The 22,500-nt window shown below is 49.3% G+C and overlaps 2 protein-coding genes across 2 annotated transcripts in view; both read right to left on the reverse strand.

Annotated features, from left to right (window-relative positions):
* Positions 1–7,912, reverse strand: part of adgra2 (adhesion G protein-coupled receptor A2) — a gene marked incomplete at both ends in the record, with an annotated part of 54,589 nt that extends 46,677 nt beyond the window's left edge. Inside the window, 2 exons of the mRNA XM_084457395.1 lie at positions 6,500–6,763; positions 7,893–7,912. Coding sequence (XP_084313521.1) covers positions 6,500–6,763; positions 7,893–7,912 — 284 coding nt within the window. The remainder of the gene's footprint in view (positions 1–6,499; positions 6,764–7,892) is intronic.
* A 3,230-nt stretch (positions 7,913–11,142) lies between these two features.
* The window catches only part of pdlim2 (PDZ and LIM domain 2 (mystique)), a gene marked incomplete at its 5' end in the record, with an annotated part of 31,449 nt that continues 20,091 nt past the window's right edge, over positions 11,143–22,500 (reverse strand). The window contains 4 exons of the mRNA XM_084457728.1: positions 11,143–12,348; positions 12,964–13,075; positions 14,057–14,196; positions 18,586–18,701. Coding sequence (XP_084313854.1) covers positions 12,159–12,348; positions 12,964–13,075; positions 14,057–14,196; positions 18,586–18,701 — 558 coding nt within the window. The 3' untranslated portion in view covers positions 11,143–12,158. The remainder of the gene's footprint in view (positions 12,349–12,963; positions 13,076–14,056; positions 14,197–18,585; positions 18,702–22,500) is intronic.

The raw sequence follows: 22,500 nt of genomic DNA on the forward strand, positions 1-22,500 counted from the left end.
GTGTGTGTGTGTGTGTGTGTGTGTGTGTGTGTGTGCATGTGTGTGCATGTGTGTGCGTGTGTGTGCATAAAATGGCAAGCCGTCCTTAAACTGCTCTTCAGTCTAAAATTAAAATCTGGTTTTTATAAACAGTCTCTAATTAGAGAGGGGAGGACAGAATTTTATTTTAGGAGCTGTGGGCATGCACGCCCTTCCCACATGCGTGCACATGAACGCACACACACACACACACACACCTACACACACACACACACAAACACACACAAACACACGCACCTACACACACACACACATACACAAACACACACACACAAACACACGCACACAAATACACACAAACACACACACACACGCACACACACACACACACACACCTACACACACACAAACACATGCACACAAACACACACAAACACAAACAAACACACACATAAACACAGTCTCCTAAACCTGACAACCAATGGTTGTGTAAAAGATAACAAAAGGCCCAAGCCCTGATTTCCAAAGACAACCCTGCCTCTTGGTTTGAAGAGAAGGGAGGGGGTTTAGAGAACGCTACACTCGAACCGGGAGGCTATGGAGGTCGAGCGTGGCAGTCCACAACGGATGTCAACTTAAAGATTGTTTGTTTATGAAAGGCAGGCTACTGTAAGTCCTGGTCATGGAATGTTCATTATCAACCTCAACAGCCTCCAATAGGAGACGTCCATCAGTAGAGTGTGGAACTTAATCACTGTCTAAATTGTGTTCTCTTTAACGAGGCAATTAAGTGATTCTATGCTTCGTAGGCAAGTGGAATGTGGTCTACGGCTGAAACATTGTCTCATTGTTCATCCTCATAACCGGCTTCTGTGTTCGGCTCCGAGGCAAAGCCTGCTGGGAAATGTGTTTGCTTTTACTAAATAAATAGGTCAGAATCATTCTGCCCCAAATAGCTGAAGTGTTGATGAGTTTGTTGGTTTCATTCAATAAAGTTTTTAGGATGGGCAAATGTTTGTGTCAAGCGATGCTGAATAGAATCAAAAGTGGCAATTAGTGGCTAACCAGCGACTGCAAGTGCTCAAAATTAAGTTTCTCAATTGAATCAATCTTGAACCATAAAAAGTATTTTAACTGGGGATAAAGTGTCAAAATGACATTGTATTTAGTGTGACCACAAACTTTCAGATGTAATACTATAGATCTCACTTGTGTAGTTATACACAAATAATATTTTCTGACATATTCATCTCATGAGGATAATACAAACAAGTTTTCATTGAATCATTTTTTTACTAGTTGTTCCATAGATCATTTCAGTTTGTCCACAGTAAAATAGCTTCAGTAAGACAACAGCAATACAGGTAGTAGGCTAGATGTACAAAGTTTACTTCACTCACACACACACTCACAGACACACACACACACTATCTCTCTCTCTCTCTCTCACACACACACACACACACACACACACACACACACACACACACACACACACTCTCACTCTCTCTCTCTCTCTCTAACTCTCTCTCTCTCTCTCTCTCTCTCTCTCTCACACACACACACACACACACACACTCTCACTCTCTCTCTCTCTCTCACTCTCTCTCTCTCTCTCTCTCTCTCTCTCTCACACACACACACACACACACACAATCTCTCTCTCTCTCTCTCTCTCTCTCTCACACACACACACACACACACACACACACACACACACACACACACACACACACACACACACATCTCTGGCCACAAGCAGATCACCAGACACCCGTTGCCTGCATCTGTAAGTGACAATAGAAATACTGTGGAAGCCTTTAATGTGATGAGTCATCGAGAAGCTTCGAGACACACAGCGAGAGAGGAACAAGTGTCATGCATTTCTGGAGGACGATAAGACGATCTGTATGAAAGGGAACTCTATAAAGTCACTAAACGATAGGCCTACATAATCTTCCGAAGGCCACAAGTCTTTTTGCTTTTGCCAAGTGTAGAAGTCATCGTCTTTTGATCAACTAACACTTGGAGGTGATAAATGAAATGATTTATCTGCACTTTTCGAATTAAACAAACATATCGTTTGATACTTGTTGTCTATTGTTTGTTATTTGTGGTCTATTGTTTGTTACTTTTATTGTGTGTACTGTCCTGTTTGTTAGCACGCAGGTTTGAAATAAAGTATGATTGATTGATTGATTTTTTCACACACTGGGGAATTCCTATTGCATATTCTTCAGTGTGGAAAAAAGTGCAAATACATCAGATAATTAACAAAAATAAAATAAAAAAAGCATTTTGGAGCCTTGACTTTTACCTTGACCTGTCCAGCCTGGAGGTCAGTGGTTTGTGTGGCATGGGCAGGTGCTGTAGCCGGGCACGGAGCCCTTCAGTATCCAGTGTCAGCCCTTTGTTTGTTTCTTTGATTTATTGCTGACCAGTGCCCCGCCTAACATGTGCAGGGGAGCGCCGGCTCCCCCTCCTATCAACACCTTTCCCCACATAAATAAACTCTCTGCGTCAGGAATGCCGGGGACCCCCGCGCCCCCTCTCACTGCTGGAGGAATCCTCCCTGCTGATAAGACGACCGTGGGGTCGTTTCTTCCGCGTACTCCTGTCTCAACACATACCGCCTCGCCGAGCCAACACTAACCACCGCCACATCTGCCCCCGCGAGCGCGCCGGCCCCGCCCACTCCCAGCATCCCAACGTGAACCGATGGGGGGACCGCGGGACAAACATGGCGGCTACGTCGTGATATACGGCCGTCGGAACCATCGAGATCAGATCTCTGCCCAGTAGACCAAGAGAAATTTACTGCGAAGATCATTTGTGGATATATTAAAATGATTTACTGCCACATGCTGTATCATCAAAATATCTTCCCCAATCTTAGATCTAAGTGAGGATTTCCACAGCTTTTATCTGAGAGACCTTGTCTGTCCACGTCTCTAACCGCCGGCGCTGTGCGCTGCTAAGGTCAGGGCGTGTCTCTCTGCTGGGAGACACGCCCACTGCCAGAGACAGTATTGCATCCCAGATAGCAAGCGGATCTGGGCCATATATGGGCCGGAACTAAGCCACAAGGGCCAGATCTGGCGTGTATATGGCCCTGATATGCTTGCTATCTGGGATGGAGCTGTTGGATTGTAGCCCCCTGAACAGGGCTCAGCCCCACCCCTGCAGCTGTCTGTTCTTATCTGAGGGGTCCTTATCCGGCTCCACATTCCACCCAGCGTCTGCTGACGGCAAAAGAGCGGCACCGCGAGCCCCTCCCCGAGCATTTGTGCCCACTCCTTTCGGGTTGGCATTCGCTGCGCCAAGGTCATCTCTCCTCGACTATAATAGGGAGCGACGGTGAAAGCCAACCGCGAAGGCGGGGTGAGGTTTGGACTTTTTACGAAGGCGCTGGTCGCACGCTCCCAGACGACGCGTTTCCTCCGCCTGCCATGATCTCATGATTATTTTATTTGACTTTTACTTCCCGATGCTCCGGAGTAGTTGAGTGTTAGGGAAAGAGGCTCGCCATGGCCGTCCAAACCCAGAAAACTCTAACTGTCACACCGAGCTAAAGGAGAACAGTATGATTAATGCATGGTTCTGCCACTAAATACAATAATTGGACAGTGATTCATGTGGAGGTAGATGGGGGGGGTTTTGAGCCCCGACGCTACGGAGCTGAGTGAAACTCTAGGTACATTTTCTTCTCCCTCTTCCCCCAGAGTCTGAGGTCTGTTGGTCTGGGGCCGGGGAGCGCCGAGTCTCCTGGGGAACATCCCTCTGAACAGCCTGCCAAGCCTGCAGACTCTCCTCTCTCCTCTCCTGCTCCCTCTCCCTCCTCCTCCCGCTCCTCCACTCTCCTCTCCTCCCCCCGCGTCTGCTGCTGCGCTCTCCCTCTCTCCCTCCTCTTCTCCTCCTCGCCTCCTGCCTCTCCCCGTTTCTCCTCCTCTCGTATCCATCCCTCTCTCTCCTCCTCTCCTCTCCTCTCCTCTCTCCTCCTCTCTCCTCCTCTCCTCTCCTCCTCGTCTCCCCGTGATCCCGTGCCTTCACAGCCGTGGGTAATTAGTCCTAAACACAGGCCTGCACAAGCCCACATCTGGAAGGAGTTTAGACATGGCAGTTTCCTACCAAGACGGCTAAATATTTAGGTTGAGAGTTACTGCGTGTGGATGAACTCATGATAGAGGGGAGGGGAGGGAGGGAGAGAGGGAGGGAGAGATAGAGGACGAGGGAGAAAGGAGGGAAAGATGACTAACTGATGGCGAACGGCTGAGAATAGAACAGCGGAACATTGAACCACTGATAAGTCTCACGTTTGCAGGGAAGTGCAGCAGCAGTTTAGGATCTTTTTAAAGCGACGGAGGATCCAATTACTTCAACGCGACGCAACTGCGACTCAGCTATATCGTTCGTGCGCTGTGCTAGACTTCTCAACCCCGAGGTGCGCTGAGTCGTGAGATAAGGTGACGATGACAGGCTCACAGTTTGTTCCTTCATGGTCCACAAGAACAACAAACAGCCAACTAATAGTTTTAATAAACAAACCCCCGTTGGGATTTCCCATGAGGCTGAGGGGCCTCAGCTGGAATGTTCATGGAGGCCAGCTGTTGTGCATTACATGTAGCAGTCGGCCCCGGAAACCCTAGGCCTGGGGTCCCCCCCCGCCCCCCCCAGCCCCGTCCGGCCCCAACCACCTCCACCGCCGGCCTGCGTTGGGGAGGATATTCCTCCAAACCCAACCCCGTGCGAGAGAGAGGGCAGCGGGGGCCGAGCGGCGGTGCCTCAGGCCTGGGGAGGGCCGAGCGGCCGAGCCCCCCTACCGCACCTGGGTTACAGTTTCAGAGTCTCAGACTGAGGAATGTGCAGAATAACAGGAATAACAACAAAACTCCTCACATTCCACATCTGGAGCTAATGTCATGAGCGCGGACGAGAGCATGGCCGCTGGGAGAAATTCATTGAAAGTCCTAGTAAATTACCTTACCAGTCACGCGCTACGCCAGTACTGCGCAGGGGGGGATAAAGATGGCGGCTTTTCACAGGGGTACAGTATGGGATGAGAGTCGCTTGCTGCTAGTACACACTTGTAAACGCATCGCAGTGCACTAAACATGTGTAGGAAAACAAATAAAGCCAAATTAGTAGGTGCAGTGTTGCAAGATTATCTTCAATCCCCTCTACCGCTGCGGCACGGGTGATTTTTTATTCTTCTCTCTGGTTCACAGCAATGTGCTCTCCAGATGTTTATGCTGCCTTTATTAAGAAAGCGCCCTATAAATGGGCCCCGAGCCACATCAGGCTCCCAAGAGGCATAAATCCTCTGGCTATGCCTCTTCTCCCTGCTCATATGGGCCAGACTGGACTTGGCCTGTGGCCGTGTCCAGCTAGCGCGGGTCCCTCTGGGTCAGAGACGCAGGGCGGGGTGGGCGTATGGAGGAAGGAGGTTGTAGCGAAGGCTCGGGTGTTAGTTAGCGACCGTCGTTGAGCGCTAGCTCGTTTCTGTCTGACATTACGATGCAATATACGACGGATCTCCGGTTGTTACGGCTACGCTAGTCGTCGTAGGTATGAATCCTAACCGTTTTCACGCTCCCGCCTTACAACTGACAATCGATCGGGCTACAAACGTCCCCGGGACGATTGAAGAGGCGGACGGAGCGCTAGCTCTCTCTCCGCGGGCCGGGGGGACGCTCACCCTTCCTTCCTGAACAGAAGGCGATTGTGAGGCGGCTGCCTGAGATTGTTGGGATGTTATGGTATTAGAGGAAGGAGCCAAGCCGCCATTAAAGCAAAGAACAGGGAGGATAAAACGAGGCGAAATGTGTTACTGTTTATCCTTGAGCAAGGCCAAGTCAGCTGGGCTGTGAGTGTGGAGGGGGAGGTGTGGGGGGGGGGCGGGGCGCGGCGGGGCGGGGGGGGGGGGGGCAGTGAACCCCAGTGCATTTCCTTGGGTCAGAGGCAGATTTAAAGTGACAGAGCTGTGACAAAAAGGCAGGGCCAGATGACAGCTTTCCGTTCCAGACTCTGCTGTAGACTCACACCAGTGTGAACTGTGTTCCATGGCTGTCAGACCGAGACACCACGCTGATGAAGGAGGTGTTCTGCTGTCCGAACCAGGCCAGGGATGATGGTTTATAGGCCAAATATCATGGTCATTACCTCAGTCAGCCTAAATCATCACATACCATAACAATTGAGGCTAAAAGGTCAAGGTTGGAGGGTGTGTGGGGTGGTGGCGGTCAATGCTCCAGCATTTAATGGCTTTATGTCCATTGGTAGGCTATTGTGTGTCTTTTCTGTAAATTCAGTAGTAATATACTTTTCACCCACACATGATGGACAATGGATGATGATTTGATTTGACGGTTGGTTATGATTTAAGCACTTATGTCTAGGCTACTAACATACAGTACAATACGCACATATTTCCCCAAGGGCATATTACCATGGGACAAGTTATATTTGGCCATCTAGACAATATAACAAAACAGTTTTAGGCAATATGAATAATATCACTCACAAAGTAACGGTCCGGTTTGGGAGCAAAGTGACGTCTGGAGTTTCAGAAAGTTCCTCGTTACTGCAACTGACTCTTCTCCGGACGGCCGGAGTGGTGTGGGCTTTGGACCGCTCGTCTGAGCAGCTGCAGCCGCTGGTGATGAACCCAGGGCAGGATCGGGTCAGCCTGGACTCCGACAGCAGGACCAGCATCAGCAGCAGACGCCCCGGGAGCGGAATGCCAACGCTGGGCAACATGGTCCTTATCAGTCTCACCTCAGCTGCCCTCCGTCATCCCATCTCTCTACTGGGAACACTCCGAGGACACGAGGTTCAAATGATTCTCAATCTCAAAATAAAACTTCAATTCGAACTCCAACTATGAACCAACACGTTTGACACGCATGTTGTAGAGTCCCGTTATGGCATGGCAAGTTGCGCGCAAAGCTCTGCTACAGATGTTCCCTTTTTCCTCGGATAAATCCTAGTAGATCGCAGCCCGCTCCGCTCAACAAGATGTTAGTTTGAAATTAACTTTCTTGCTTTCAGGTTTTGGTTGTAGTTGAAGATGAGATTGGTCCGTTAGTTTCAAATGTCACCCAAGGAATAATGTGATTCCGTTATCTACCCAAAAACAATGGCTTGATGTTGTTAATCCAGTGGTTTTGATCAAATCCCAAACCCAACAGTCACATCTAATATCTTAACGTTACACAATAAATTTGATTCATAAACTTGGAAAATGGTTTGTTTCGATCTTCCCATGGCATTCAACAAGTTTATCGTTCCGGAACGCGGGATTCTTCTCAGTTGCCTATCAATTTGAATAAAATCTATCCAAAAGTGAATACATTCATTCAGCCAAGGATATAGCGGGTCTTGGTCGGCACCTCTGTTATTCCCAGAATCTAGCGGTTTTGCCTGCTTGCGACTCTGTCACACTCAAATTCACTTACTACCCCAAGTGCGCGCATTCCGTCGCCGTATGCGCGCTAAATCCGCAGGGTCCTAGCGCAGACCTACTCTAATTAACTGTACTTTACGCGGTAGCACCCCAATTGCAGTAGCACAATTAGATCGTTATGAAGAAGACTCGTCCACTTCTTGGAAGATCTGCCGTTTAAGAAAATGAATATTAGCATAAGTTGTCATTTGAATATTTAGGCCAAATATTATAAAGGGACATAATGGATGGGAGTAGGTCTATAATTTGTTGTGGCCCCATACGCAATTAGGTCTTTGATTATTAATAACGTATCACTAAAAAGAAACTAACTAACATGTACTAGTTCCTCATGTTATTCAATTTAAGTTGTGGTCATCAATCCTAATCTCTTGTGGTTGTTTGCTTTGAATTAATTTCCTCCAACTGACTTAACTCACATTAACACCAACATGGTCCTGATCAGTCTTACCTCCGCTGTTTTTTGACCATCTTGGTTATGGGGAAACATTTGATGAATACAGTAGCTGCTTCTAACATATGCAGTACAGTGGAGTATGGATATCATTTCATATGGCCAGGATGACCACACTTTGGGCACTAGGACCCGTTTGCAGTTTTCCACAGCCTTCAGTACAGGATCTTGCGTGCAACCAGGTTATAGAAGACTGGGAAAGGTTCTTGGCTGGAGTTTGGAGAGCACAGAGAAACTGTGAGGCCCGCTCTGATGTGCACATATCACTTCATTTGACGTTCTGCAGAAATCTTAGCCTCTTCAGCGACTAGAGCTGCATCTTGGGAGGGCTGAGTTTTACATGCAACACATCAGCCTAAGAAAATGTTCTATAAAGCTTCGTGTGTGGGTCAGCCTTGAGGAAACTCCACACTATTGCACCAGTGGATGGTGTCCATTTAAACATGATTTGAAGAATTACAAACAAACCATTCAATCAACCAATCAAAGCTTTATTTGTATAGCGCATTTCATACCCAGAGGCAACACAATGCGCTTACGCATGAATGCCATGGGAAGATCGAAACAGACCATTTTCCAAGTTTATGAATCAAACTTATTGTGTAACAAACGTAGGTTTTACATACAGTAGTAGCCTAGCCTACTGTCTGTGAGGTCACTGAAATAGATGGACCCGTTTAGCTGTGGTTTTAATTAATGTTCATAACTTGGTGACCTCAGTAATACTGGTGTTTTATTAACTGAAGGCGGAACTCCACCGGTATTACATCATTGTCTGAATTAGCATTAGCTAATGGTCCAGAGAAACATGGACAAAGACTGTTAGAGTCCCACAAATAAAGACATATTCCTAGGTACTGTAGCCTTGGACTCTTCTTGCGTAACAAATGATTTAGATGGAAATCTTCTCTGCAGTGATGCTGACTGGTCTGAAGCAACACCAGGCAGTGAGATAATATGCTGACTAGAAGAGCAAATAACTCTTCTTCAAACTCTAAGTCTTATTTGTTCTTTGGGGGAAGGACTGAAATTAAATATAGCCCAGTGCGAAGTTTTTTGTATCCTAAAACAATTTTGAACAGTCCAAAAACTACAGAGAACACTGTAAACTTCCTGAAGGCCTCGTTTCAACAAGTCGGCCTTTGTCTGCATCTCCCCACAGTGCTGCTCCGCGGACCTCTCTTCAAAATACTGTTTTTGATATATGAGAGGCAAGGGAGGAATGAAACGTCTCAAATCTGGAGTGCATTTTGAAATATGAAAAGGTGAACCGGGAGAATATTTGAAAGGGGACTTGCGAGCAATTGGGGGTGACATGTATTCACTGACATGTACAAGAGTCAGGCACCTCAAGCCATGCCAGTATGCCCGCTCTCACAATGGCGCAGTGTGTTAGAATCATGCACCGAATCGCTGGTTTGTTATTCCTGTACATGATACTGTACACTGGAGCGGCCTCACAGAGCCAGGATGATTACCTAGAGAAACCAGAACGAGGGGCCCGGCGCCCGTTCAGCGACGAAACAGAGGACTGTTTATCCAAGCAGTTAAATAAGGCTTCAACTACAACACCCCCCTCCGACTCCCCCAGACCCCAAATCTCTCTCATCTGGAGAGCACAGTTTCCATTTTAAATGTCACGTCCCAAACTGCACATTACATCAAATTGTACTTAATGGCATCCAGACAAACCTTTATGTCGTTCCAACATTCTCTCTGTAACCCCCCCCCTCCCGCTCCATATAGCCAGCCCAATCTCCCCGTTCCACATCTGGACTCCATTCCAGGTGGAGGATGGGGGGAAAGGGAATGGCAGAGGGGGGAAAGGTGGAGAGGATGGAGAGATGGGAAGATGAGAAGAGTACAACATGAGATAATGTCTTGGAGGAGGGAAGTGACGCAATATTCGCAGGCATGTGATTATCCCTCTTGAGTATTTCCACTTAAGTCTTCCCCACCCCGGGCGAGACACTGGCCACAGACGCACCGATACGTGCATGCCCCTAATAAATGAATGTGGTGAATCTATTGTAGGACTGTGTACTTTCATATCAGTCACACTTTTGTATTTTAGATTGCTATTCTAGCACTTTGCCTTCAGCACTAGATTATGCTCTTAGTCACTTGTTTTAGAAAGGAGATGCACTTGTGAGTTCTGGTGAGTAGTAGTACATTGACTTTTCCTACGTGAAATGCAATTATTGTTGGTCGCTTTGGATAAAAGCGTCTGCTAAATGACGAATGAAATGAAACACTAGTGTGAATAGACAAAAGTAAATTCCCACTGTAAGGATCTCATCTAAAGGACATCTTTCCTAAGGAGACAGCGACATCTAGTGGTGATTCTGATATCATGGCCTAACATCCATGCCAAAACCACACCCATCCAACACTCTCAACCAAGAAACCCCAATCTTTGGATTCCCCGATACTTTAGAAACTGCATGAGGTAAGGTCTCTCTCTCTAACGCAAAACTCTTTAAAACCAACATTGACCGTGCTCAATATTGTAGTCAACACACTAACACTAACAAAGACATAGCCTGTATGAGTTGTAGGTATACCAATAAACAACTAGCCTACTACTACTACTAGGCCTACTACTATTACTACTACTAATAATAAATAATAATATTAAATAATAATAATCATATAATAGTTACTAATATTGGGTTATAAATAATGTCACCCCTCAAGGGAGTGCACTTGCAATGTTTCCCACATGAGTAAAACAAATTGTTGTACAACACATTTCCATGTGACACATTGTGACACAGAAAATGTCACAATGTTGCCCCCTACTGGACAAAAGGTAAAACAGCGAAACGTGGAAACCACACCCCCTTCCACAGAAACCACAACCCATTCCAGATTCTCAGTAGATCCTAAAATTACTTTTTCCGAAATAAAATGGTTTTTCAAGAGCATCAAAGATGCAATTTATTCTTACAAAGCATCATGCAAACATCTCAGCTCACAACCGAGTCGGTGAGAGCGGAGGCCCGTCGGTGGAGACTCGGTACCGGAGGTCTACCGGGCAGAGACACACGTGTCCAAGTGGCGCCAACTTTACGCGCTGTTCACCGCGGAGGCAGTAAGCCGAGTCGTTCTGTATATCATACTGTATATCACATAGATGTATAGGCTATAGATAGGCCTATACAATCAGCAAATTACCAACATGTGTAAAACATATATCTAAATATCCTGTGCAACAAAGCAGAGCTGTACACAACGTTTCCTACCCACCACTATCAATAACACATTTTTGCTTTTCATAAAATGAGCAATCTTCATTTTGCGTGATTTTATTAAGTGTAACATCAGAAGAACGTTCTAGTGTTTTGCTCTGGGCAGTGTAAAGGAATGGTGTCCCGTCAGTAATCCCTTTCTCACTATAAGTCATGCAACCCTGTGCATACGTACATAAAGCAAGTAGACATTATATAACATGTTATATAGTTCTATCAAAGAAACATATTCACAAACAGTTGATCATTTGTATATTGCATGTATATTCCCTTATCAACCAAAAGCAAAAGGTAATTAAGTATAGGCAAATTATAAACGGATAATTATATTTCATTATTTAAGCTAAACGGATGCGTTTCCGGAAGAGAAACCTCTGGCCTGACACAGCAAAATTCACCATCTCTGTGGAGCAGGGGAACAAAACATAAACCAGGCACTTCAAAGGGATTATTTGAACTCAAAATCACACCCACTGACACACACAAAGACCCTCCCCCCGCCCCGCACACACACACACACACACACACACCATTTGTATCGCTATCATTGTCAACCTCGGGTCCCTTTTTCTCCCACAGAAGCAGAAGGTTCATCAGAAGGTCATCAGAGGTCACGGGGTCGTAAGCGTTTAATCATCGTTGCTCTGATCCTCGCCGCGGCAGGAAGCCAGTCCTGCCGGCCAGCTGGTGTTTAATATGCGAGATGAATGGTATTAAGCAGTTTGAATCAGACACAGCTGTACAGTAGAGCGAGCTAACTAAGGACCCAGGCGGGCTATGGGAGCCGGGCACTGAACTACACGTCCAAACCTCGGTAGAATGACCGGTCGGGTGAGTTAAACTGTGTGATAGAACTGCAAATGGTTACTGTAAATGCTACAGAAACGCCACGACTTCCACAGCCCCCCCCCGCCCACCCCACGCCCTGGTCCGTGGGCCCCAGCCGGGGGTCAGGGGTCAAGGGGTGTCCGGGGGTCCAGGGCGGGGTAGGCGGGCAGCAGGCCGGGCAGCCTCAGTGGCGGGGGGAGACGGCGGCGTGGGGGGCGGGGCTGCCGTGGTAGCGCTCGCGGGCGTGCTTCTCGCAGAACATCTGGTCGCCCGCCCAGAAGTGGCCGCGCATCTTCAGGTTGAGGCCGCAGTCCGTGCACGTGTAGCACTCCGGGTGGCGGAAGCGCTCGTCACCGATGCGCACGGCCTGGGTGCTGCGGAGATGAAAATACCACAACAATCAAAATGGCGGCGCTTCGTCCGCGTCGCAAACGTGACATGCGTTCACCTGCAACTGTGTCACATTTCAATTATTTATTGGATTTTCAATAAAAGATACAAATCAATATCAAAATCCAACAGTAGCAAGAGTCACACAACGCAGTGCAAGATCACATTCACATAATTTCGTCCCAGCAGGGAGATCAAACCTATTTATGGATGACTGCCAATGATGGCAGACACGGAACAGTACTTAACTAAGTGTTTTGCTGATTTTTTTGGCCAGTCAGCAAGTTGGAGTCGTCACACACACATTTTGTGTACGTGCCCTAAGCTGCCAAATATCAAAACTATAATTTAGCAATTACACCCACATGCAGAGATGGCATGAGCAAGTGGTTGATATTTTGATAATTTATAGCACATATAGCTATATACACACACACTCACACTCACACATTAGAAGGCCACTGCAATTAAGCTCGTTCCCGTATGAAGAACAAAACATGCCTTCGGCGAAAGGTTTAACTGCCAGCGCTCGTATGTGTCAGATGCGTATTAACCCGTTACGCGGCGGGACAACCTATGGCGGCCGGCCGGACTCTTACACGATGTTGGTGGCGCACTTCTCACAGACGTGGTACTTGCTGACGCCTCCGGCGGCCGGGCTGGGCTTGGGGGGGCTGGGGGAGAGGTTCCCGGGGAAACGCAGGGCCGCCTCTGGGGGAAGGGGGGAGAGGGGGGGGGGACAGACAGACAGAACACAGAACACAGGGTCAGAGCCAGCGGCTACAGTAACAGCGGCCTCATTAACTAGTGCCCGCCGGGGGGTCGTGACGGGGTCGTGGTTCCCTTCGACCGCCCGCTTCCCCACATCATCACTCTCGCCATTTCCTTCCCCTCTTCCACTCTGGGTCTCTCCTTCCCCTCTCCCTCTCTGGGTCTCTCCTCCCCCTCTTCCTCTCTGGGTCTCTCCTTCCCCTCGTCCACTCTGGGTCTCTCCTTCCCCTCTTCCTCTCTGGGTCTCTCCTTCCCGCCAGGGCGTTCCTTCACCTTCGCCCCGCTCTCCTTCATCATCACCCCGGGGACGGCGATGGCGACGCGGGTCTCCGCCCTGCGCGCTACCGTCGTTGTTCTCGCGCCGTAAAAACGTTTGTCGTCGGTTAGGGTTTATTTTCCCTGCCCGGTCCGCAAAGAGACGCCCCGCGCGGTTCCTCTCCTCTCTCTCTGGAGCTGCGTCTGGAGAGACCGTCTGGAGAGACCACCAGAACAGGAGGTTCTCTCCTCAACAGAACGGCGCTCTGGCCCAGATGATGCCCAGATGAGAGTCTGGTCACCATCGAACGAGCGCCTCAGCTCTGCTCTGCGCTGTGGGGCCTGGTGAGGTCATCTCTAGACGCTCTGCGCTGTGGGGCCTGGTGAGGTCATCTCTGCTCTGCTCTACGCTGTGGGGCCTGGTGAGGTCACCTCTAGACGCTCTGTGAGAAATAATTGTGTGAACTGTGGTAAAAGACGGGGAATTTAACATCCGTCGTCTACGGATTCATCTTCCGCTGGTGGCGGACAGAAAGTTGGATCGTGGCCTCGGTTTCACACATGGAAGAGATGAAAGCAAACGCCAGGCCCAGCTGTCTGAGGCCTGAGTGTGGTGTGTGTGTGGTGTGTGTGTGTGTGTGTGTGTGTGCGAGGCGCTCCCCTCACCCTTCTCGTCGGCCTCCAGGACTTCCTGTAGCATGCGGAAGGTGTTGGACTGTCTGGGCGCCGTGCGAGACTCCTTGTTCTCCTGGATCATCTTGTAGACCTCGGAGTCCCTGTCGAACCTCTGCATGGCCAAGTCAGAGCTGGAGCTGCTGGGATGGGAAGGACACAGAGACAGAAGCCATGTTTCCATCCACCTGTCAATCGAATTATGTGAAGATCGCTAAAAATATGAATGCGAATAAAGCCGGTGAACGTGCGTTTCCATCTAAGAGCTTTAAATCGGATAAAAAAATGTATCACAAAAGTTTTATCGAACGAGAGAAAATCCGACGAGATCGACAGTACAAACTTTTTGTCGATTTTCATGACTTTTAATCGAATTTTACTGTTTCCATAAGGCATTTTTAATTCGATATAACCCTATTCGCATAAAACGTGGATGGAAACGTGGCTTGAGACAGAGACAGAGGTGAAGCTGAGCAGAACGATACCCGTATAGAACAGCCCATGGCCCTAAAGTCCATCTGTGTTCAAGGCGGCGTGTACATCGCGCCGTCGGTATGACAGAATCCAGGGGAAATGAAGAACGGGGGCAACAGTGGTTCTGTGACCCTCCGGCCCCAAAAGTCTACCCCGCATACCGGAGGCAAGCTGCCAAAGCCGGCCTCCAATCTCCGCGCATACGGCGAGAGGATCACTTCCCTATCCTAGAACAATATGAACAGCAGCTCCTACCCTACGCTGAGAACAGCCTACAGGCACAGATAAAGAAGATATAATGAAAGTATTTGTGTAGGGGATAACCAACCAAAGAGCTTATTGATGTAGGGAGTGGGTATTGAGGTGAATATGCTGCATGAGTACCTTTACGATGTTTTTTGCTCCTACTAGCAGCAGGCAGTGTCTAAATCTTTCCAGGCCGACTCGCCCGCCAGGGCTGCGCCCATGAAGAGTCGAAACCCGCTGTTTGACTCCAGGCACACTCCTGAATGGAAAATTACAACGAGGTGTGATATTTCTAACGCATCCTACAGTACTACCCCGCCTTGAGGTACGGTGTGCCGTGCTGGCTAATTAGCCGATTAGCGAACGGTAGCGTGCTGGATCAGCAGTTTTACAGGCGCATTCTGACCCACTGGGGAGGTGGAAATGTGGTTAGATTTACAGCATGTTCATTCCATAGCTGCGAGCGGTTGCTAGCTGTGCTAACCCCCTCCTCGCTACCACCAGCTCTGCTAGAGAAGCGCCCTGATGAGGCTGCGCTAACCCCCTCCTCGCTACCACCAGCTCTGCCAGAGTAGCGCACTGATGAGGCTGACGGGGGCAGGTAGACGGTCACATTCACAGAGCCGTGGAGAACGGCGTGCTAGTCGAGTATCGGTTTGCCTGGAGGCGCGGGCGGGGCGGGGTGGGGTGGTGGGGGGGGCGGGGTGGGGTGAGAGAACTGGTTGGTCCGGTGCAGAAATGCAGCCTCCCTCGCAGGTGTGGTCTGTTGTCGTTCACCTGCGGCTGATTGAGCTGAACATCCAGGCTCAGTTGCCAGCGTTGATCAGCCAACGCTCTCCTTCTGGATTCAAGATTCAACTTCTCTTTATTGCCATGTATGTGGTTCACATACTAGGAACTTGTCTAGGGTAATGACATACGCTGTTGCAGACGACATAGGACAGGGTGCAGGACAGGACAGGACAGGACAGGACAGGACAGGGCAGGACAGGACAGGACAGGGTGCAGGACAGGACAGGACAGGACAGGACAGGACAGGACAGGGCAGGACAGGACAGGACAGGACAGGACAGGACAGGACAGGACAGGACAGGACAGGACAGGGTGCAGGACAGGACAGGACAGGACAGGACAGGACAGGACAGGACAGGACAGGGCAGGACAGGACAGGACAGGGTGCAGGACAGGACAGGGTGCAGGACAGGACAGGACAGGACAGGACAGGACAGGGCAGGGCAGGGCAGGGCAGGGCAGGACAGGACAGGACAGGGTGCAGGACAGGACAGGGTGCAGGACAGGACAGGACAGGACAGGACAGGGTGCAGGACAGGACAGGGTGCAGGACAGGACAGGACAGGACAGGACAGGACAGGACAGGACAGGACAGGGCAGGACAGGACAGGACAGGGTGCAGGACAGGACAGGACAGGACAGGACAGGACAGGACAGGGTGCAGGACAGGACAGGGTGCAGGACAGGACAGGACAGGGCAGGGCAGGGCAGGGCAGGGCAGGGCAGGACAGGACAGGACAGGACAGGGTGCAGGACAGGACAGTGCAAAACACGTGACAGTCTTCCAGTGCAAATACAAAATACAAAAAAATGCAGTGCAGTGTACAAATTATGATATACTGAAAAAGTAAAGGCGATACTACTGTATAAACAGAATGGGGTGTGGCGAGTATGTTGAGTGTGTGTGTGTGTGTGTGTGTGTACAGTGTGTGTGTGGTGGGTGAGCGGTGTTAAGAACAGTGAGTTCAGTCTCTGTTATCAGACGTCAGTTTACACAACACCTGCCCAAATACTGACTCACCTGCTTTCACCTGGGTTTGTGTAAATCTAATAAAAATATATATATAAAAAATATACGAAGGTAAAAACCATGATAAGACGAACAAATGTGTACTGAGACATACTGAGCTGTACAGTGTGTGTTTTCATTTCAAGTTAAGAAACATGGCAAAACTGTACGGTTCACGCCACATACTGTACTACCTCAGGTGTTTGCATAAGGATTATATACTGTGTGTTTGTGTGTCTGTGTGTGTGTATGTGTGTGTTTGTGTGTGTGTGTGTGTGTGTGTGTAAGCGAGTTCACTTTCTGCCTGCCTTTCATCAGCAGTAGTGACCTTGGTTGTGGTGATGTAACGCGTCTGAAACAGGAGATGGCAAAGACAGCCGACAGTAAATCTCCGGGCGAAGCCAACGCCAGTCCTTCCTCTGCATCACAGGAACATGGTCCAAATTGAAAACAGACCCCCGAAACACACCCTCCAAGTTCGGCTCACGCTCCCCTCCACCCCTCCATGTCCATTTCCCCTTTCCCTCGCTCACCATCTCTGTGGAGATTAAAGTTCACAAACACTGGAAAATCGGCCTCGAATGTACTACGGCCGCAAACGCAGGAGCGCGACGCAAACGCCAGCGTGTCTGTGAGTGAGTGACCGACCGGGCCAGAGCAGCTAACTTCACAACGCACACAACCAGGATCATAAAAAAATACTAGAAAAACAAACTAACCCCCAAAAAACACGTGTGGTGACGCACAGTCTCGTGTCACGATTCTACAACCCTTATGTTTTTTGGGGGGTTTCAAAACACGTCAGAATTATGTCTACAGGGTAACGCAACCCTGTCCGTGTCATTCCACAGAAACACTTGGCAGAGAGAGACCCGTGATTACAATCTGGAGAAAATACTGGTCTGTAAACAAGCCCCGAAAATGTGTGCAGTGAAAACATTGATGCTATCGCTGCTCTGAAGCCGACGTGTGAGGACAAAAAAGCTGTCTTGTTAGCGTTGCTTGCCACCGGTCCACACAAACACATATCAAAGACCCTTGAACTCGCAACCAAGTCAAATAAAACAAAAGTCCCGACTCACCTCAGCCAGAGGGAACAAAGAGAGGAGAATTCTTTACCGACTAGCTAAGCTTTGCTTTCCCATATGAGTTTCTGCACGTCAATCCACTGCTGTTGCAACTCAGTCAGCAGCACACACACGCACACACACACACAAACAAAGCACACACACAGCCAGCTGCAGACTGTGTGTAAGCACACACACACACACACACAGACACACACACACACCTCTACTGTACCTAGAGCAGAAGAACACGTCTCTGACTGAAAGGTGTGTCCTTTTGCTGCCACTCATTGGCCAGGAGAGAGAAAGGGGGCGGGTCAGGGGGTGTTGCTAAGCCTGTGATAGGTCGGTTGGGAGGTGGTGGGGGGGGGGTGGGTGGGGGAGCCCAGGCTGGGGTCTACAGACCAGGGGGGCCAATTAGGGGAAAACGCAAAGTAAGACGTTTTGAGGAGGGATGAGAGGCAGCTGGGTTGGGAGTCTGAAACGTCACCGTGCTCGCCGCGAGCCTCGAGTAGCTAGAGGGGCGCCGTCGCCAAAATAAACCCCGCGTAAAGATCCCTACAGCCCCACACACATGTTCAGGGGTCCCGCCCCTCCGGGAGGGTGGATGGTTTCAACAGACCAACTGACGAATTACCTACGTTCTCCTCCAGTTAAGTGTTGCAGAATGTGTTCTAGAGACGCTCATAACCCTTCGGATCAAGCGTAATCCGTTTTGATGAATTCTACAATTTATCTTGGCTTAAGCGCTTGTGCTACAGCATCACGTCCTCAAGACGGCATGGTTATGAGCTGTGGTGGAGGCTGCGTTTGTGCTTTGGGGGGTGGAGGCTGCGTTTGTGCTTTGGGGGGTGGAGGCTGCGTTTGTGGTTTGGGGGGTGGAGGCTGCGTTTGTGCTTTGGGGGGGTGGAGGGTGATGTGAGGGGGGGTCTTACCTGCGTCGGGGGGACACGGACTGCTCCCGGTCGACGGGGCTCTGGGGGGAGTAGCGCCCCGGGGGGGTGGGGGTCCGGCTGGAGGCGGAGTTACTCCTGAAGTCTGGAGAGAACTCCTGCGGAGACAGGGAGGGAGGAGAGGGGGGGTACAGGAGGTCAACTGGAGGTCAAAGCGCCTGCAGGTGTTGAATCCCAGAGGTATGGTAGTTCATATGGAGGTGAGCGTGCTGAGGAGAATGGCGTGAGGCCGTAGTAGCAGCAGAGGAATGGACGCACATCAAACAAAGTGTGACAGGTGCTCGACAAAAATGAATCAACTAAAGACAGAGAGAGAATGTCCTCACACTGTATGTAGCTCCCACGGTGAGAATAAATGGGGCGCAACGTTTCGGCCAAAATGGCCGCCTTCACGGTGCAATCGTCACGCCTGTAAAAGGCCATTTTGTCCGAAACGTGCGGACATTCCCTCACGTCTTAAATGGCGTGTGAAAGATCAGCTTAAAGTCAGCTGTTCTCTTCGCCGACAAGAATTGATCAGCGCGGCTCCCAAATGACTGCTTGACACTGAAACAATAAGACATTTATAAAGTGGCGGAGAACCAAACGCACAAGAAGAAGAGGCCCTCCTCATCCCTCTCTCACGACAGGGGGTTTAACCAGTCCTCACACGTCCACACAAACCCTGATTCATCCTACTGTACTTCTGCTTCTACCCCTCCCACCCTGGGGGTTGCTATTGTGTGAGCCCCACCCTGCATTCCTGTCCTATTAGCCATCCTGTCCCGGCTAATCGATCCCCCGTTCGCCTCCCGCCCGCTGGTCTCAGTCGGCCTGCGTCAACCCTGTTAGCTCTTGATTGCTATTTATACCTCAGCTGGGATCTGGCCCCCTGAGGCTTATGATGACAGAGATTGTGTTTGCATGCTAACAGATGTCTGGCGCAGACTCTCGTGTTCGTTTGAAGAGGAGGAGAGAGCCGGGCTGTACTTCCACGGACGCCAGATGTAAAGTACCGTTATGGACAATTATACAGTACGAGGCGGTTATGAACGATTTAGGCCGTTGAGGATATGGTGGGTGAACGCCAGGATTGATATGCTCGCTTCTCCTGAGAGAGCCGCCGCTCGCTGACATGGCTTATCTGACCGTTCACAGCTACAGGATTACTACAGTATTACGATAGGCTTGGCGGAATGTCAGTGGTTTCCTTCAGCCACAAGAGGGCGCTATATGCACATTGATGGCGAAATGTAGGCAGCGCCACTGAAGGGGTTTATGGGTCGTTGGTGTTAATACACTGCTGCTTCATTCGGCCAGACAGTGAACAGGAACTGGTTTTATTGGGTCATAAGTGAGTTCAGCAGGTATGTCTGAGTTCGGTATGCACACGTGTGTGCGTTTATGAGTGTGTGCGTTTCCCTGTGTGGTGTCGGTGTTTGTGTGTTCATGATCAACTTGACCCCAGGCTCAAATGCGCCGGGAACCCAGAATGCACCTGGTCCAGATCTGAGCAGCCCATCACTCAGCGCAGACACTTTTACTGTCAGGAATGCTAACAAGCTAACTGATTTTATTACAGCCCAATGCATGGCATTTGACTGTGACCTCAGATCTCTCCTTCTCTCTCTCTCTCTCACACACACACACACACACACACAACACACACACACACAACACACACACACACACAGCTGGGATATTTAAGCGGAACAGAAAGGAAACATTGCAAATCGAAGCTATTCTCCTGGACCGTTTCTTGTCCTGACAGAGAGCAGGAATCACAAACACACAACCCTCCTCAGTACCCACAGGGTGTGAGGTTTAACACGCTCTGCCCATCCCTCCATCGTCATGGAGTTGGCACATCGGTGGTACGGAAGCCCATCCCAGGCTAGCGATGTCTCTCCAGCCCGTTTCCCAGAAGTGGCCGGGGCAGTGGCTCCGCCTCCACCACCAACACCCGCTTCCAATTCCCCAGAGAGCCTTCGACCAGCGTCTCTGTTCCCAATCGGGGGCGATTATTTCTCCCCTTTTTCCAGCGAGTCGGCAGGCGAATCAGAGAGCCGCGCCAGAGAGCGCTCACCAGGGCCGTGCATCGTCATCATAAATGTTTTCAATATTTATAAATGTAAACAATATTTTCGCATGGTAAAATTACCTCCCAACAAAAAGGGTCAACAATATTGACCCTTATATATAATAATAGTCCTAAAGTAGTCTGTCTACTCTGTATCATAGGGAATCCTTCCTCTAATGATCTTCTCTTCAGACTACAGCCTTAATACTGTACATCCAGAGGTTAGAGGTCATGTGAGTGACCAGGATGTTGTTGCTCCCCATCGATAGATGAAGTCCTCTGGCTGATACAGTAGTTACTCCAGCCCTGATACAGTAGTTACTCCAGCCCTTTACAGTAGTTACTCCAGCCCTGTTACACTAGTTACTCAGGCCCTGATACAGTAGTTACTCAGGCCCTGTTACAGTAGTTACTCAGGCCCTGTTACAGTAGTTACTCAGCCCTGTTACACTAGTTACTCAGGCCCTGTTACAGTAGTTACTCCAGCCCTTTACAGTAGTTACTCAGCCCTGTTACACTAGTTACTCAGGCCCTGATACAGTAGTTACTCAGGCCCTGTTACAGTAGTTACTCAGGCCCTGTTACAGTAGTTACTCCAGCCCTGTTACAGTAGTTACTCAGGCCCTGTTACAATAGTTACTCCAGCCCTGTTACAGTAGTTACTCCCGCCCTGTTACAGTAGTTACTCAGCCCTGTTACAGTAGTTACTCAGCCCTGTTACAGTAGTTACTCAGGCCCTGTTACAGTAGTTACTCAGGCCCTGTTACAGTAGTTACTCAGGCCCTGTTACAGTAGTTACTCAGCCCTGTTACAGTAGTTACTCCTGCCCTGTTACAGTAGTTACTCCAGCCCTGTTACAGTAGTTACTCCAGCCCTGATACAGTAGTTACTCCAGCCCTGTTACAGTAGTTACTCCAGCCCTGTTACAGTAGTTACTCCAGCCCTGATACAGTAGTTACTCCAGCCCTGTTACAGTAGTTACTCCAGCCCTGTTACAGTAGTTACTCAGCCCTGTTACAGTAGTTACTCCAGGCTTGTTACAGTAGTTACTCAGCCCTGTTACAGTAGTTACTCCAGCCCTGTTACAGTAGTTACTCCAGCCCTGTTACAGTAGTTACTCAGCCCTGTTACAGTAGTTACTCAGCCCTGTTACAGTAGTTAATCAGCCCTGTTACAGTAGTTACTCAGGCCCTGTTACAGTAGTTACTCAGCCCTGTTACAGTAGTTACTCCAGCCCTGATACAGTAGTTACTCCAGCCCTGTTACAGTAGTTACTCCAGCCCCGTTACAGTAGTTACTCTAGCCCTGTTACAATAGTTACTCCAGCCCCGTTACAGTAGTTACTCTAGCCCTGTTACAGTAGTTACTCCAGCCCTGTTACAGTAGTTACTCCAGCCCTGTTACAGTAGTTACTCCAGCCCTGTTACAGTAGTTACTCAGCCCTGTTACAGTAGTTACTCAGGCCCTGTTACAGTAGTTACTCAGGCCCTGTTACAGTAGTTACTCAGGCCCTGTTCCAGTAGTTACTCAGGCCCTGTTACAGTAGTTACTCCAGCCCTGTTACAGTAGTTACTCAGCCCTGTTACAGTAGTTACTCAGGCCCTGTTACAGTAGTTACTCAGGCCCTGTTACAGTAGTTACTCAGGCCCTGATACAGTAGTTACTCAGGCCCTGTTACAGTAGTTACTCAGCCCTGATACAGTAGTTACTCCGGCCCTGTTACAGTAGTTACTCAGGCCCTGTTACAGTAGTTACTCAGCCCTGTTACAGTAGTTACTCAGCCCTGTTACACTAGTTACTCAGGCCCTGATACAGTAGTTACTCAGGCCCTGTTACAG

This window comes from Borostomias antarcticus (genome assembly GCF_949987555.1).
Source record: "Borostomias antarcticus genome assembly, chromosome: 23".
Lineage (NCBI taxonomy): Eukaryota > Metazoa > Chordata > Actinopteri > Stomiiformes > Stomiidae > Borostomias > Borostomias antarcticus.